Here is a 16,474-nt window from a genome sequence, read left to right on the forward strand (position 1 = left end):
TTTATCTTACCTCTTGGGAGGGCATGAACACGAGGGTGGACATCGCACACACGATGGCTAAACGCCTCTTCATCTCCACCAAACATCGCCAACAGCTGCACCGAGTCTAGCAGCTCGTACGATGGCAGGAAACGAAATGGGGAGCATCGCCTGCTGCTGCTTTCGCCGACCAATCATGCTCATATGGTAAAACCCTGCACGCGGCCCATGGGATCTATGGATCGTGAAAGAACCGACCACCCCCCGTGGCGATTACAACAACAACATCCTAGTGGCAATCGCGCAAACATCCCCATCGTCTCTTCCGGTCCTGTCTGCTGATCGTTAGCTGGCCATCCCTCCGTGTAATCCAGGCACTGGCCCTGGTGATCATGTTTGCTGTTGCGGCAGAATCAAACTTTGACGCAACTGAAATTGGCTTGAGATTCAGAGTGTAGGGTTTCAGACATGCTGGTGTGGCCTCGGTGGGCTGTTATGGAGCATAAATCTGTGTTGTACCTCTCAGCGTGGTCATGTTCCACGCTTGGAGCATCTTGTCTGGATGAAGTCGCGGCATAGAGACCGGAGTTGTATGTACGGGGTGTAGCCCGTGTGAGGAATTATTGGTGCTGTCACCACTAGTGGTACACCGATAATGACCCGAGTTCCGTTTAATTACGTGTGCCGTAGGGAATTATGTTCTCTCCGTTACGTGAAGAATACCATAGGGAGGCCGTGGACAGCGACGGTTGGTAGTTTGGCTGGTTCGTCAGTGAGTTAGTTGATTGGTCGCCATGAATGTCAGCTGATTGATCCTTTCGTGCGAACATTTGCGTGCATCACAGAAACCGCGGCGTCACACATAGGTCGTTGCACTTAACCGCAAGCCTGGAAAGGCGACGATCCTAAATCTTTCGGAGGAGTTATAGTGTGCAAATTAAGGGAGCTTAGACACCCTTTCTTGAGTGACCACGGACGAAACTAGGAGTCGGAAGATTACTACAAATTCGTTTGTGGGTGCGTGATTGCCGTCGCGAGTGACCAAGATTCTGATTTACGACACCATATTCTGCATAATCAGTTTGTCTGAGCAATAAGGAAAGACGTCTTCTCCTCTCCTGACACATCCGCAGCTCCCGCGGATGGTCTTTGTCTTGAGTGTCTTAGCTGATCACAAAAATTTCTTTACCCTTGAAACTAGTCTTGACATTGCGAAACCTTTGATGGCAGCGATGCCGCCGGTCTCTCTGAGTACAAAACACGCTCTTCAGAGTTGAGTGGCTGTAGATTTGCTTTGCACCGAACTGATGGGTTCATTCCCTCGTTCCTGATAAATACATCAGTGGAGTTACGCTAGCATACCAAGAATCTTATTATCTACTTAAGTGCGGTTTCTTTGCTTTTGAAGGCAACTTTGCAAGCAGCGGCCATTCCTTGCCCCCACCCCCCACCTTTTACTTATTTATTTACTTATATTTTGGAACGGAGGGCCTAGCGGCACGAGGAGACTTGTCTTCGGAGCTTGTGTACCAACCCCGAGTGCCAACTGATTCTTAAGTGCTAGGCTTGCATTTAGCCTTGGGAGAGTTGACGGGAACTGTTCAAAGAAAATGGCTTGGTCTTGACACACTTGAAGGTGAGGTAGGAACACAATTCATATTACAGTCCAGACATCTCACGTTTCTTTCAGAATGTGGTTTTGATCTGTAACTGAGTCCTGAGCGATCCCATGCTATCTCAAGCCATCGAAAGATTTGGCTGCTAAACGATGAAGGGTTTTACTGTTTAAAAAGCTCACAAGTGTCCATTAATTAGCATTTGTCACTCGAAAATGCTCCTGTCCAACTCTGACAGCCCGATATTACTCTAAGGTTTCCACTCCTGCAGGCCGTGGTAGACGAAAATAACTTTTTCACTTATAAAATGCACATATGAGCAAGTCGCTATGGGATAAAGAATCATCTGTTGAGTGTTGAGAGGTCACACTTTCTCAAATTCATGGCCTTCATCTTTTGAAGAAAATTCTCACCCAGTTACTTCCTCTAGCTATCTACAACTTTGAGAAAGTGAGGAGCACGGCATATGTTTAGGACGCGTGATTGCGTTTTCAGTAACACCAATTGCTCAGATATCCAGTTCCGATCATTGAGCTGTACGACTCAAATACAGCACGGGACATTAGAACTGGTGTATGTACAAGATCATCAGAGAAAGACCTGGTCGGTATTTCCTTCCTCAATCCAACAGCCAATTCGGGCCTGGGTACACTGAAGTTTTTTTCACCCTCGATCCTTAGTCTTGCAGGGAATTTGATTTCGTTCGAGCAGATTGAGAAAGGTCTCAAGCCGGGATTCACCGTTTCCTGCGGCCAGACCTTCATCCATTTTAGGGTAGTGGAAGACGGAGGTGGGGCTGGGGTTGGAAGCCATTGACGGTGCAGTTATTTTGACGATGGCTCTTGGAAATGGAAGCTCCTCCCGAAGCTTTGGTGAAGGTGCAGACCACTACATGCAAGAAACAGGCGAACAGTACTTCTCAGAGGTGGATTCATCAGATTCTGAAAACGAGGAAGTCCCAATGGCATTTGCCACGCCCGTTCCACGGGGATTGGGGAAGCGAACGTATGGCGTTTTCGTGGACGATGTGCTCGCAGAGCGCCGGCTCAAGAACGCCAAGCTCGACGAGCAACTCGCATCCTTACGGTCAATCCTACCAGGCAGTGTTCTAGGGGTATGTTTGGCTTCAGAAACTTTCCTTGAGAATTGCAACTGAATAATTCAGCAAATGGCAACGGTTTCATACCATCTTAGATTTCACCATTACGAAGAGTTCCGATCCAGAAAATGGGTATGAAAATGTCGAATTAGTATTGTCATACTCATCATCCACCTAAACATGAATGTGAAAACCATGAGATCCTCTGTGTTGAGCTCGGTGGTGAATGGTTCTGAGTTCAGACTTCTGATAATTCCACAGGAAGAGAAGGCATCTGTTTTGATGGACGCATATCAGTACATAATGAAACTTCAAAAGAGTGTGGACGAACTCACCACTGAACTTGTTCCACTGAGCACAACTTCTGCGAACCCTAACGGTTTACTATTTCAGGAGGCACAAGATGCCCAATCAACAAGCTCAAACTCCATCTGTTTATTGTACCAGCATCCAATGGTGCGTTCGCAACTGCACCTCCCTAACCGACGAATCACTCATGCTACGCATTCTTTGACCAATTTAAGCAAACGAGTTCATCAAGTCTAATTTTCGGAGTCACTTGGTTTGGATGAAAGTTTTCATAAGCAGCTTCAGTGGACAATGTATGAGATTTGCACAGTGAGCACAGTCCAGGATTTAAATATCTAAACACTATTTCGATAGCTCTTGTAGAGATCACAAAACACTTGAATGGCGAATGGTCACGAGCGCACAGTAAAGCCTTCTCTACAGTCGGCAGTAGCAATCATGGATTAACCTACGCTTGTGGTCGATTATGTAACAGGTGGAAGTGAAACGAGAAGAGGGAAAAATAGAAGTACACATAGCGTGTACCAATCGGCCGGGGCTCCTAGTGGACATCATGAGCGCTCTAGAGTCGAAGAGAATAACAGTATTGCATGCAAGTATCGCGTGTCGCCAAAACGTCCTATTCGAAGCCTTGAGCTTGGAGGTAAGAAACGCAACACCTCCTGATCTGATATACCTCAACGACCTGCAATGCATCCTGCTCGAGGCAACAAACCAAAAATAAATAAATAAATAAATAAATAAAATCCTCCTCGTCTCGCAACTTGAAATGTAAAACTCATCCGCTAGTCCTAGCTTCTTCTGTACCAATCTCTGCAGTTCGAAGTCACACCAGGTGAGACAGCCAGAGATTCTCAAAATAGGCCATACTTCATATGTTTTAGAGAATTTGAGCATGATAACCGCGGCAGACACAGCTAACGCGAAGAGTGATAAGAATTGCCAGAAAGGAACGTTGGTGCTTCATTCGGGGCCGGAACCTCTGCCAACAGAGGCAGAAGACCACGTCTTGAAAGAAATAATTGCGCATGCTATTCGTAACGACGCTTCCGGCAACAACTCACTATGACTTCGCTGGATTGAAGCTCGGCGCTGCTGCCGCTGCTTCTGCTGATTCTGCTTCTTGTTCGCGGCACCGAAGGTTTCCGAAATTGAAGAATGTTCACAGCAGCATCGACGCTGCGGTGCGGTGCGGAGACCATCGCATGACATGCTGCTCAAAAGCAGCGCAACGAGCACCTCCGGGCCTTTCCAAAGCATTTGTGGCATTCAAACGGGTCCGCTTGGAACGCCTTTTATGTTTTCGTAAACAGGAAATATTTAGGGATAGTTCATATGAATAGGTGGTGAGTGTTGCCATTTGTTTTGTTTTGTTTTTTTTTTTTTTAAAAAAACATAACAAGAAAAAAAAAATCCATGTCTCTTACATTTATGTAAACCTATGTAGTCATGAAAAGTCAAATGTTATTGTTGAGATGGTCCCAAATGTGTGATCAATGCATGTACCAGAGGCAAGCAATCTTAACCTCCCATTTGAAAATTGATTTTTTTATTTTATTTTCATGGATTAGTTGTTCTATGTTTCCATAGATCTTGTTGATATTCTTGAAGTGCTTGGCAATGCTATACTTGTTTTAAATTCTTTGCATAAAAATTTGGAATTTTTTTGATTAATTTTCAAAATTTACAATGGTATAATTTTTTTGTATTTTACATTTCAAAAATTAAACTAATTTAACTTTTTTTAAAGCATGTTCCATCATATCACATTAATTTATAATTTTTTTTAAAAAAGGTATCTTGCTACTTTGGTGTTGCAAGAACTTCTTAAAGAAAGATGTGAATCAATATACATTTTCAACCGTATGAACATATTTGGGACAAAAATTAAAGAAATGAGCATAATACACTTAAAAGACATGGCCTATGATATTACAGCGAACAGTGTAGATTACATCTTTCTTTGCCATGTCAATAACAATTCATCAAAGCATTATAATATATCACCTTTGAAGAGAACAACAAAAAATGCATTCTTAAATTATTGTTTACCCTAAGTTTACACTAAAATAATTGGACAATTTCCAAAAACTAATTATCAGTAAAATAAAACGAAAATCTGTTTCAAAGTATGTATTTGAATGTAATTTGATTCATTGTCAAAGTTAATCACTAAGATTTATTCTTTAAAACTTGCTAGCAAAATCAAATATAGTGAACATAGGTTTATAAAATCAAAAAGAGCACTACAGTACTGCAAAATTAACAAATACCTTAGGAAGACACTTTAAAAGCCATTTCTAAACCATAAGAAAAGCACATGAGGCAAAAAAAAAAAATGATAGGAAAGAGAGATTTTATCTCATTAAAAGTTAATGATCCAATTTCAAAATAAAAAGTTCAAATTAAGAAAAACATCCATTGACAAATTAAAAAATCACTTGCAAGCACCAATACAATATTCTTCCAAAGAAAAAATATAAGCAAAATAAAAAAACAAACAAAAAAATTATATATATCAATAAATATATCTATATATATATATATATATATGTATTCTATCACATAAACTGATTTCAGCTAAACCAAGCAGAAATGGTAGATTCACTAACAAAAACGATGCAGCAACGATGTCATGAAAGCGCGACCTCAAGGAAAAGCTCCTGTTCACAAAACAACACAACAGTAAGGATCACGACTTGGACCATTCCACAAGACCATCAGTCGAATAACAGCAACGCCACTAAACTCTGCTCGACATCCCCCCCCCCCTCCCCCCCATTTAAGGAAAGAAAGAAAGGCTCGGAAAATCCCCGCCTGGGGCGAGCGCAGTGCTGCGTCTGGAAAAACCAACCCAAGGGGACAAGGGCAGGTAGAAAGAAAGCAGGGGACCGCAACACACGGCCTGCTCTGCTCTGAAGCCACCATAGCCAGCACAAAGCCAGCGAGCAACGGCAGGGCGGAAGGGCAAGCGAGGGGAGGAAGGGAAGAGAACGAGAGGGCGAGAGAGAGAATACTTACAGGCTTACTTGCTTGCTTGCTTATCATCATCAGCAGCATCAGCATCAGCATCATCATCCCGGTCCCCGCGTGGAATCGCCCGCGCGCCTTGCAGGATTATACCGATTTCCTCTACACTTCCATGCTTCTTTCCGAGTAGCGCAGGTGCGGGCAGGCGCGCGGGCCGATACGCGGCACCTTCATTCATTCGCGTGCGCGTCGGTCCAGAGACGGTGTGGAGGGAGTGACAAAGTTTGCCAAAGTGGAGGTTGCAATGCCAGCTCAAGGGCGAGCGGACCCTGAGCCGCCCAGCGCAGCGAATGCAGACGGTAAGATGATTGATTGCTCTCGTGTCTGGCATGCTTCCTCATTCCATGGTTGTGCGCGGCGTGGTGTTTTGCGTGTAATTCAGGGATGGCGTGCCGTTGGCTTCGGGGTGCCAGCTCCAATTGCCCTCCATGAACTTGATTTCTTGCTCGTCATGTAGGGGACGGATGCGGCGACGTGCCTCGGATGTTGCTATTTTGTGCGTGCTAGAATACAATTGTGTCGGAGGCCGTGGGATCGAACACCAGGGGGTTCAGTGGTTTTAGGACTGCTTTGTGCGCGACGCTGTTGCTGTCCGTTGTAGGATTGATGACGTGATGTAATTCAGTGAGTTTTGTTCGTTGAATAGCAAACTCAAGCTTTGGTGCGGACGAGAGCGCTTTTGTCAGCGGCGCCACTCTTTAACGTGGACTGCTGCTCAACACCAGCGATCGCGTTTGTGTGTATGCATTTGGTGTTTTGCACGTAGCTTTGCATTTACAAGTGATTAAACCGATTAATTGCGGTGCTAATATGGTGTGGCTATCGTGTGTTTGACATGTCAGGTGGCCCCTTGTCTCCGTCCAATGGCGATGGCAAAGAGTGAGTTGCTGGAACTGCCCTTACCTCCATGCTGCAAAGTTATTCTCCACTGGTGGTGCAATTCGCCACTCATACTTCTCAATGCTGGAACGTGTCCACTTCCTTGGCTGAATTTATTGGCTCCTTGTGTCGTGGCAGAGTTTCTTTGTTGTTTGCGTCTCCCGGTCAAAGTATCTCGCATAGTTTTATCTCATGCACAAGACTATGTATGCTTCAGTAGTCGAGAATTGATAAACGAACTGATGGACTCGCTCACATCGCGACGCGTCCGACACAAAACGGGCAGCGTGTAGCAAAAGCGGAGGACGACGTGAGCGTGATTGGCTCGTAGGCTGGTACCGAATGTCCCAAACTTTGTGAAGAATCTCCCTTTACTCGTTTCTGTGAACATCACTCCGAACTTCTTCCAGTGATAACGCAGGTTCCAGAGCAGAACAGCCAAGGGCCTTAGTAGTTTATTCTGGTCAGAGCAACGAATTGTATTGGGGTGCTTATGCTGAACAGGCCAGTGGCACAAGGTCTAGACTTGAGAATCACTGGATTGGAATGTTGCAATGTATGTGCAAACCGATTCATAACTAGGCGACTCCCTGTAAAATTCGCCCTTCGATGTACTGGCAAAGACGTTGCAACTTTCGAAGCAGTCGGGAGTATTCTGAACGGCCGACTGTTGTTTAGCGTACCTGGTATGGTGTGTCATGGTAATTCCCATGAGGATCCTCAAGAGTTCACTGCTTGCAGCGGCTTGTTTTGAGAATGCGGTAGTATCGTTTCATGTCCTCAGAGGTTACACGGATCTAGTTAAAAGGTGAGAAGTGTTCAAAAAGAGGTCGTCAAATAGGAGAAATTGCAATTGGAGCACAGCAGTACAACTCACGGTTGGCACATACTGCGGCATTGGAATTGCCTTGGGAAGCGTCTGCTTGGTGGAGAGTCTGTAAAATGATACCAGATTCCGGTGCAAGGGATATCGTGTGATGTGAAGACATGCGTCTTCTCAATCGGCAGTCTTTGTAGCACGAGTTACAGTACCTCGTTTTCGTGGCGACGTGATGTCGTCCAATCAGGTGCACCACGCGGTTCTGTTGCGATGCGAAGGTGATGAACCAATGTTTCGCAAGGTGGCGCTGACTGTGTGTTTGTTGTCTCAGCTACATCAGGGTTTGTCGGTCAGACATTCGCAAGGAGATGCAGTGTCCAATTTGCCTGGGTACGTGAAGTCCTAACCTATCTCGGAAAGAGCTGGTGCCTCTGGCATGTGTTATAGGTGGCTGTTCGGTGTGTGCAATGGAGAGTATGTGATATGAGAAACCTTTTTTTTCTTTGTTGAATTTGGGTTGTCTCTGTTCGTAGGAATTATACGGAAAACACGAACAGTTATGGAGTGCCTCCACCGATTCTGCAGGGAGTGCATTGACAAATCCATGCGGCTAGGGTAATTTCGTACTTCACGCGTAGGCACTGTTTCTGAATCCTGGGACTTGTGCCCGACATGCATCACTGGCTGAGGAACTACGATGATTGAGTGCACTCGAATGGATCGTTTGTGGAGCACATATTCGAGTTTGAGGATTTGATGGAAATTGTGTCATAGTATAGATCAGCCTTATTGTTTTACAGTACCGTGTTGACAAACTTTGCAAATTAACAGCTATTGTTGTTCGTTGGGAGACACACATCGAAGGTAGCATTGCACTTGGTAATGAAGTTGTTGTAACGTAAATACTCGTAGGAACAATGAATGTCCTGCCTGCCGCACACATTGTGCAAGCCGGCGATCCTTGAGGGACGATCCCAATTTCGATGCTCTCGTTGCTGCAATCTATCCTGACCTGGACGAGTACGAGGAGGAGGTGCGTGGTTGTATAAACCTTTAGTCAGTGTGCTATGGACTTCAGTGGTATTAGAGCGGTTTGCATGTGGCCAAATTGTGAGATCTTATGGCGTAACCGTGTGGTTTTGATCAGTCTCTTTGCGTTGCATTACGGTTCCTTTACAAGCCGCAGCCCACGCTCTGTTGCGCCTCGTATGGGGAGCAATTCGACCCTGGTTTGTGATCGTATGAATTTTGTCGTGTTTCTCATGCATCACGGGCTTCTTTACAGAGTGTTTCTATCGGTTGATGTGGCACGAAGCAAGGCTCTGAACATCTGTCATGTTTCTGCCACAGGAACTCGCGTTTTTTGAAGATGAGGCTCTTATGAATAGACAGGTCAGTGTTTCTATTACGCTTCCAAGGGAAAGGGGCAGTTGTTGAGCTTGTGTTGTGCACTGCAGTTCATGTACGTGTTGGTAGAACAGCTGAGATCGTTGTTCCGTGGTAGTTGATTTTGCACTCGGAGCTTATGACTTGAGGAGAGGGAATATGTTGGCATAGTTGAAAGCACCTGATAGTTTGGGGCTAAGTTTCGATTGTTTGCTTTGCGGGAACACGATTGTTGCGTGTTCGAGGAGGTTCCCTTTGCTTTCTGCCATCCGTACCTTGAGGGTCACAGCGCAGCAAATGTTTGTTATTGTGCTAAGTCTGGATGCCAACGTCTGTTGCACTTTAATCGTTCGGGCCTCTGATGGCCCAGTTGTTTGGAACTCACAACGAAATGCCCGTCATGTAAAAGCATCGCAGTTATCCGGTTTTTGATGACAATGTCACTTTTGGGTGGACACAGATTCAGGCGAATATTGCTGATACATTCAAGCGGCAGTCTGAAGCCATTGCAAGGCGGCGCACCGCGTCTAAAGCAACGGCTGCAGCAATCGTGAGGAAAGCTCACGGCAACTTTCGCAGTGTGCAGAGCAGGCAAAGAGGTCGGGGTCGTGGAAGGCGAGGAGGTCGCAGATCTAGGTCAGGAAGCCCTTGTGAAGTGTGGCCGCGGATTTTTGAGGACTCGTAGGAAGTTGGTAGTGAATTACATGATTCGAGCTTGTTTACTGCAGCATCTTTTTCGGATGCACCTGACTTCTAGAATACCGTAGTCTGATTCTCTTTCGGGGAATGGTTTAGCAGGTACAGTGAGGGCTCAGCACGTTATGAAGACGATGATGACTTTTATGACGAGGACAAAGCTGATACTGCTACCTCTGGCGACGAAACTCAGAGTGAACCAGAGCCAAACCCGAAGAGACGAAGGGCCAAGGTGCAGACTTATTCTAGTGGTGAAGAGAATAGTGAGAACGAGTCACTGAGCGGTGGGTTACATCTGCAACACGCTTTTGTTTTTGTTTTTGTTTTGTTTGCATTCATAGAGCACTTGGTTTCGCTGCAAGCAAGTTCTAGGTCATGCCGAGCACCTAGACTTGTTGCGTTTGGAAAAGTGCATGTCTTGAATATCCGGACGTTACTGTTTCCATGGAAGCCGCGGGAAAGTTTAGGGGTCCTTTCACATATCTTTCTAGCTGTTATCCGATCTTCAGCTTACGTCTTCGAAATAGAACTTCAGCATGACCGGAGTTGCGGATGCTGCGAACTTTGGCTGCGAGAGCTGAGTTGTAACGGGAACAGTAGTACACCAAGTAAGGCTGGACAGTATGTTTGTGGTCAAGTACAATTGCGAGTCTGAAGTGATGATGTCAGAGTGAAAGGCCCCTAAAGTTGTTGGCTTTTGTATACAGCAGCTACGCGTGATCAGCATGAGGCGCCCGCCTCTTTCTCTGGCGACGAATCGCCAGCCGATTCACTGGCGAGGGAGAGTGATGGAGACGCTTCTCCGACCAACGGTGAAGGAACTTTGAAGAGCTGGGCCAAAGGTACTCGAAGTTCACGGTATGGAAGTGTCAGCGGTGTTCCTGTGGCCAATGGTAGTAGGAGCATAAAGTCATTGCCGCGGACTCAGGACCTTGCAGACGCGTTATCGGCTGCCGCTCGCACAGAGAAGGAAGACGAGGTGAGACAAGACTCCTGGAATTTTAATTTAGGTTGTACTACGAGGATGCATCTGCGAAATGCTGCACACGGAGGAAAGAAGAGTCGGAGGACTTGAACGAACAAGGATCACGTGATTTAGCTGACGTATCCCGTGCTCGAGAAACGGGTTGCCAGACGACGTGTGTGATACAGTCTGGTGTAGTATGTCAAAGTGCAAGAGTTTCAGGATTGTGGTGACGTGGGGAAACAATGCGTTGGGGTGTCTGTTGTGCCAGTCTCCGGTAGTATGTCGCGTGGTCCTTGATTGCGGCCTGGCGTCGTGATCTTGAAGTTGTCGAATGCGGATTTGTTAGAGCGATGGAGGATTTGCAGCGAAGGTGTGGCGTGGATTCCTTGTGCTTGCAGCTCCACTGAAGGAGTAGTTGCGTTTAAGAGCTGTGCAGTTGCATTTGGCATTCACGTGTACGTATCAAATGTATGTCACAACCGCAGCATCCTGACATGTTTTAGAAACCCTGTGTTGCAGTTTGTTGTACACTTGAACTTGCAGCCTTTGAATGATGGATCGGATGACGAGGACACCCTGCCAAGCCTCAAACGACCACACCTTTGCTGTCCTCCCAATATGACCGTCCATCACCTGTGCAAGGTAACCATCATGGCGCGCTTCTGATTCAGGAGAAATCGGGGGTTATTGTTTTACACTGAGTTCATTTTTATTTCTGTTTTTTGGCTGCATCTCTTCCATGCGTCGAAGAGAATTCGGTTTTCATTTGAAAGTGGGAGGTCGAGTCAAAAGTATCTAGCATAGTCCTCTTCAATGGTGTGGCGCCGAGAGAGCTAAACTCACGTCAACCTGTTAGGGCAGGTGTTGCACCTTTTCTTAGCGTCGTAATGTGGGCCTGATACGAATGTAACGCAGCGGGCTCAGCTCGTGTTTTAGATACAAGCTTGAAAGAGACCGATGAATTGATAACTCGTCGTGCTTATGCATTCTGGGTCTTCCCAAATCATGTTTTTTATTCGGTTCATTTGACAGCGTCGCGTCTTGTTTCCAAGTGAGTAGCTTAGATACGAATGACCGCTGATCTGGTTTGGCTCACTGTTCAAACCATGAACACATAGACGTGGTGTGGTTAAATTGCGAGAAAAGTGGACGGGCGCTGATTCTGGTTGTGGTGTGTTGGCAACCCAGTTCCTTGCAACTCGCTTGTCTCCTCCGCCAGAAGCAGATCTGGAAATTCTTGTGGAAAGCAAGACTGAGCAGGTTTCAGTTCCCAAACCCCCTCCGCGGTTGAGCAAGCTTTCGAAAGGGAAGGCGTGGGCTTCAAGAGGGGATAGTGGCAAAGAGGTCATGCTTCTGTCTTCGGGGCACACACTCGAGAGCGTGCTTTGCGATTTCTGGGATTACCATGGCAACTTGGTAAGTTAGTCGGTGCTTTCTTTCCCTCTCAATTGTTCCTGAACTCCAAGAACGGATGACAGCACATCGGCGCTGCAAGCACCTGTTGGCGACGCTTGAAACTTCAATCTGCCGTCAAGTGAGGGCAACTTGTAAGAGGAGCATGGTTGAAGGTGAATATTTGATGGTGACGAGGTCACACGCATCGATTATCACCGATATCTCAACTCTGGTTCAACAATTTGAGGTCGTGAACTTATGTGGTTGTAGAATTGCATCACTGTACGAAACGCGGATGGCATTTGACTTGTACTTGCTGCGTCTACAGGAACTTCTCTATCGTCGAAAGAATTGATGTGGTTCCAAAACGGATTCGCCCGCAAATGGCTACTTCGAATGAAGGATTGAATGACGGGAAAAGCCAGAAAGTGGGGGTTAGGGGCCCCTGTGGAGCTTCGGCAAAGGAGCGCTGAAAAATAAGACTTGCATGACCTATTTAAGTGATGATCAACCCACATAAGATATCATACGCTACAAACATGGACTATCATAATTATTTGCTGAAGTCGAGAGAGTGTTGCCCAGGGTCTGAAAAGATGTATTCTATGAGAGATTGTAGTCCAGCCCTGGTGCCGGACAAAATAGGGCGTAGAATGCAAATTGAGAGAGCTCGTGTTTTAAAGGATTTCTTTTGCAAGAGTCGTCTTCCACCTGCAAGAAGCTGGTCAGAATGTGTCGGATATTCATTGTAGAACAGGGCTGTCGTATGAAAGGAGGTGCACTGATGTAGTACAAGAGAGACGTGTAGAGCAGGAGCTTGAAGTTGTGCTCAGACTAGAAGCCTGTTTAAAGCACACATCATTGAGTAAAGTAGAGGGTTGTTCTTGGTACAAGATGCTCTGCACATCTCTCTGACGAACAGACCAGCTTAGAAATAGAGCTGGATTCGGGGTATTGTGCTGGTGAGCATGATCCTCACCATGTACTTGAGATTTATGGCTTCTAAGGAGTGTAATGATGGTGCTGTATGGATGGTTTGATTAAAACTGCTACGGTATAATATTATTCAAATCTGGAATTTTATGGAACCACAGGTGTAATGAGAATGCTAACCAACATGCAAAGTACCTTCGAACTTCAATCTGGAAATAGCTGGATTACTTACTTTTTAGTGATCATGACCTTATAAACTTGTTTCAACCTACTCAATGAGTTCTTTAATCTGCAAAAATGCCTATCATAAAGTGTAAGAATATAATTTTGTTCACCATTTGAGTTGAAATTTAGTCCATAGTCAATTAGTTTATTTGATTATTTTTCTTTTTTAGTTTTTTTAGTTTGGATTTTGTCAATCTTTGTTTGTATAGGTATATTGACTTCTTGGCAGATACATCTTTTGCTATCTAAGAGGAGTATGAATGGAACTTCTTAAAGAAATTTTGTCCCCCTATAAAGCTAGAAGAACGGGCCATAAATGCCTCAAATCAAAATAAATGAGATAAATAATTGATATAGACATGATTGGATATAATAAGACTTTGGAGCTGATATATAGGGATTTTTGGTGGCCTCAAATGTGGAAGGCAGTTAAAGATTTTGTACAATCATGTGATGTTTGTTCAAGATCGAAAACTCCTCATCATCGACCTTTTGGACTTCTTAGCCATTATCCATTCCAGAACAACCATGGTCTTCTGTTTCTATGGACTTCATCACGAATCTTCCAATCTTAGGTTCTTATGACTCTATATTCGTGATAGTAGATCGTTTTACCAAGATGGCACATTTTGTACCATGTACAAAATCTACCACAGGTGAAGAAACAACTAAGCTCTTTCTTGACAATATCTATCGCTATCATGGATTACCCAAGGATATTATATCAGATAGGAGAACTCAATTTGTATCAAGATTTTGGCAGACTCTTTTCAAGATTCTTAAAGTGGATATAAAACTATCTTCGGCATTCCATCCTCAAATTGATGGACAAATGGAGCGAGTTAATCAAGTTTTGGAGCAATATTTAAGATGTACCATTAATTACCAACAAGATGATTGGACAATTCTTTTGCCATTGGTAGAGTTTGCTTACAATAACACGGTACACTCTTCTATAAAACAAACACCTTTCTTTGCTAATTATGGTTATCATCCATGACTTGATACTTTTGACTTTTTAAAAGTTGATAATCCTGCTACGAAAGATTTGGCAATTCATTTATCAAAGCTACATGCAACGATGAAGGCGCAGTTAAAAAAGGCTCAAGAACAACAAAAGGCCAATGCGGATGTCTATCGAAAGGAACAACCATCATTCGTCTTGGGTGATAAGGTATGGCTACTTCGTCGCAATATCAAGACCACTCGTCCTTGTGACAAGTTGGACTATCGAAGGCTGGGACCATTTTCTATTTCTGCACAAATCAATCCAGTTGCATATCGTTTACATCTATTGGAGTCAATGAAAATCCATCCAGTATTCCACGTGTCTCTTCTTGAACCATACAAGACAGTGGACATACCAAGAAGACGACAAGCTCCACCTCCTTCTATAGAAGTAGACAATAATGAAGAGTTTGAAGTAGAAGAAGTCTTAGATTCAAGGCGACGCTGAAATAAATTACAATATCTTGTCCATTGGCGCGGATATGGTATTAGTGAACGCATATGGGAGCCAATAAAGAATCTTGCAAATGCAGCAAAGGTGGTGGAGGCTTTTCATCGACGACATCCATAAAAAGCAAGATGAAAACCTTCTTTATAAAAGAAACAACATCTAGGCAAGATAACATTCTACTTTCAATTCTTGTTTGTAGCTTCGTTGTAGTAGTGGCGCTCAGGAGATGGAGAATCAACAACAAATGGATTCAACTCAAGAGCCTTCATGTGGTGACCTGCCGGATGAGACATTACGATTGTTACAACCTTCAAGACGACGCAATTGAGATGAAGATCTTCAAGAACGACATGTTCTTCCTCGAATAGATGGTGAGATACAATGCGTTTGATATCACGATTTGGAAAGGGACTCCCGATGTTTGGTGATTGTGCTAGAAGAAGGAACAACTCCTGATGGTGTTCCAAATATTCTATTTGAAGGAAGTTACGAAGGCCTCAATAATGATCAAATAACTGGATGGTCTTCCCACCCTGGTATGAGACACTACCGATGGTTGAGAGGCCCTATCAATCATCTTCGAAGAAAACAGAGATCAGAATATGTGGCAAATACAATTCGTCGCATCATAGATTTTCTCAACATATGATGACCGCTCCTCGTGGAACTCATCCCTAGAAGGGAGGGTAATGTCACGGCCATAATCATGTAAGCTAATAATTACATATAGAAATAAGTAAAAGTAAGTAAAAGTAGGTAAAAGTAAGTTAATTCTATAATATTTAATATGGAAGCTTCCTAGAAACTTCTTAGATGCTGCTTTGACTTCATAGGTGTCTTTAATTGACTTTTTGGATTAGAAACGTGGTCAACAAGTTGGCCATGTGCCACACATGTTGTTAGCTTGAAGATTAAGCTAACTATATGGCCCACACGTAGAAAAACTTGCCTTGTAAGTCAAGGCATGTGCCCTACAAAGTCAACACATATTGGAGGTCCTATAGAATGTCGCCACGTAGCCCCTAGTTAGATAGTATATATAGAGACAAGAGTGAAGGCTTCTTCACTCTTATCAATTCCTTTCTTGCTTCTAGTCTAGTTTCAAGGGTCTCTAGTTTTCTTGTCTTTTGGCAATAGCCATTCCAGTTTCTCTTTCAATATACATACTTGTTTATTTATATTTTGTTACCTTTCTTTGAGTGAAGGCTCACTTGTGTGAATTATTTTTTCATCGAGTTCTTGTCCTTGACAATAGTAATCATAATTAATAAAGAAAGGTATTTGTTATGGAAAAAAATGTACTATATTATTATAAGCAAATTTTTTTAGTGGCAAAAGAGTTATGTAATCATTTTATTGGTCGTTGATGGTACACCTCAAATACTACTCCAAAACTTGATTTACATAGTTTATTTGTCCATCAATTTGAGGATGAAAAGCCAAAGATAGTTTTATGTCTATTTTTAGAATCTTAAAAAGAGTTCTACTAAATATTGATGCAAATTGAGTTTTCATATCTAATATAATATTTCTAGACAATCCATGATAGTAATAAATGTTGTCAAGAAAAAGCTTGATTGTTTCTTCATCTATAATAGATTTTGTATATGGTACAAAATCAGCCATCTTTGTGAAATGATCTACTATCACAAATATAGAGACATAAGAACGTTAGATTGGA

The 16,474-nt window shown here is 43.9% G+C and overlaps 2 protein-coding genes and 1 long non-coding RNA gene across 19 annotated transcripts; 2 read left to right on the forward strand and 1 right to left on the reverse strand.

Moving 5' to 3' along the window:
- The first annotated feature begins 16 nt into the window (after positions 1-16).
- LOC112293805 (transcription factor ICE1) lies at positions 17-4,564 on the forward strand. 6 transcript variants are annotated; one of them, XM_090256898.1, is made up of 5 exons: positions 17-1,615; positions 2,284-2,709; positions 2,956-3,150; positions 3,479-3,646; positions 3,950-4,564. In XM_090256898.1, exons 2-5 carry the CDS (start codon positions 2,431-2,433, stop codon positions 4,070-4,072), a joined length of 765 nt encoding a protein of 254 aa, XP_090113024.1. In that variant the 5' UTR covers positions 17-1,615; positions 2,284-2,430; the 3' UTR covers positions 4,073-4,564. The 6 variants fall into 6 exon arrangements, with proteins under 6 accessions (XP_090113024.1, XP_090113025.1, XP_024399439.1 ...); XM_090256899.1 differs by having other exon boundaries at positions 242-1,620; XM_090256897.1 differs by having other exon boundaries at positions 301-1,620; positions 3,941-4,564.
- Positions 2,986-4,012, reverse strand: LOC149987631 (uncharacterized). The gene is made up of 2 exons (XR_016507046.1): positions 3,874-4,012; positions 2,986-3,700 (listed from the first exon to the last, which is right to left on the reverse strand). It is a non-coding gene; the product is annotated as an uncharacterized LOC149987631 (long non-coding RNA).
- Positions 4,565-5,825: 1,261 nt separating the features above from the next.
- Positions 5,826-13,204, forward strand: LOC112293804 (uncharacterized). Of its 12 annotated transcripts, none has more exons than XM_090256895.1 (13): positions 5,928-6,332; positions 6,876-6,912; positions 8,064-8,122; positions 8,266-8,347; positions 8,645-8,765; positions 8,880-8,961; positions 9,083-9,124; positions 9,579-9,754; positions 9,914-10,098; positions 10,522-10,793; positions 11,301-11,423; positions 11,970-12,197; positions 12,505-13,204. In XM_090256895.1, exons 5-13 carry the CDS (start codon positions 8,716-8,718, stop codon positions 12,529-12,531), a joined length of 1,185 nt encoding a protein of 394 aa, XP_090113021.1. In that variant the 5' UTR covers positions 5,928-6,332; positions 6,876-6,912; positions 8,064-8,122; positions 8,266-8,347; positions 8,645-8,715; the 3' UTR covers positions 12,532-13,204. The 12 variants fall into 12 exon arrangements, 8 of the variants coding, with proteins under 8 accessions (XP_024399424.1, XP_024399425.1, XP_090113018.1 ...); XM_090256894.1 differs by lacking the exon at positions 8,880-8,961 and adding an exon at positions 6,491-6,657 and having other exon boundaries at positions 5,932-6,332; positions 9,917-10,098; XM_024543656.3 differs by lacking the exon at positions 8,880-8,961 and having other exon boundaries at positions 5,826-6,332.
- The last annotated feature ends 3,270 nt before the right edge of the window (positions 13,205-16,474 follow it).

Source organism: Physcomitrium patens, chromosome 16 (genome assembly GCF_059467195.1).
Source record: "Physcomitrium patens ecotype Gransden chromosome 16, ASM5946719v1, whole genome shotgun sequence".
NCBI lineage: Eukaryota > Viridiplantae > Streptophyta > Bryopsida > Funariales > Funariaceae > Physcomitrium > Physcomitrium patens.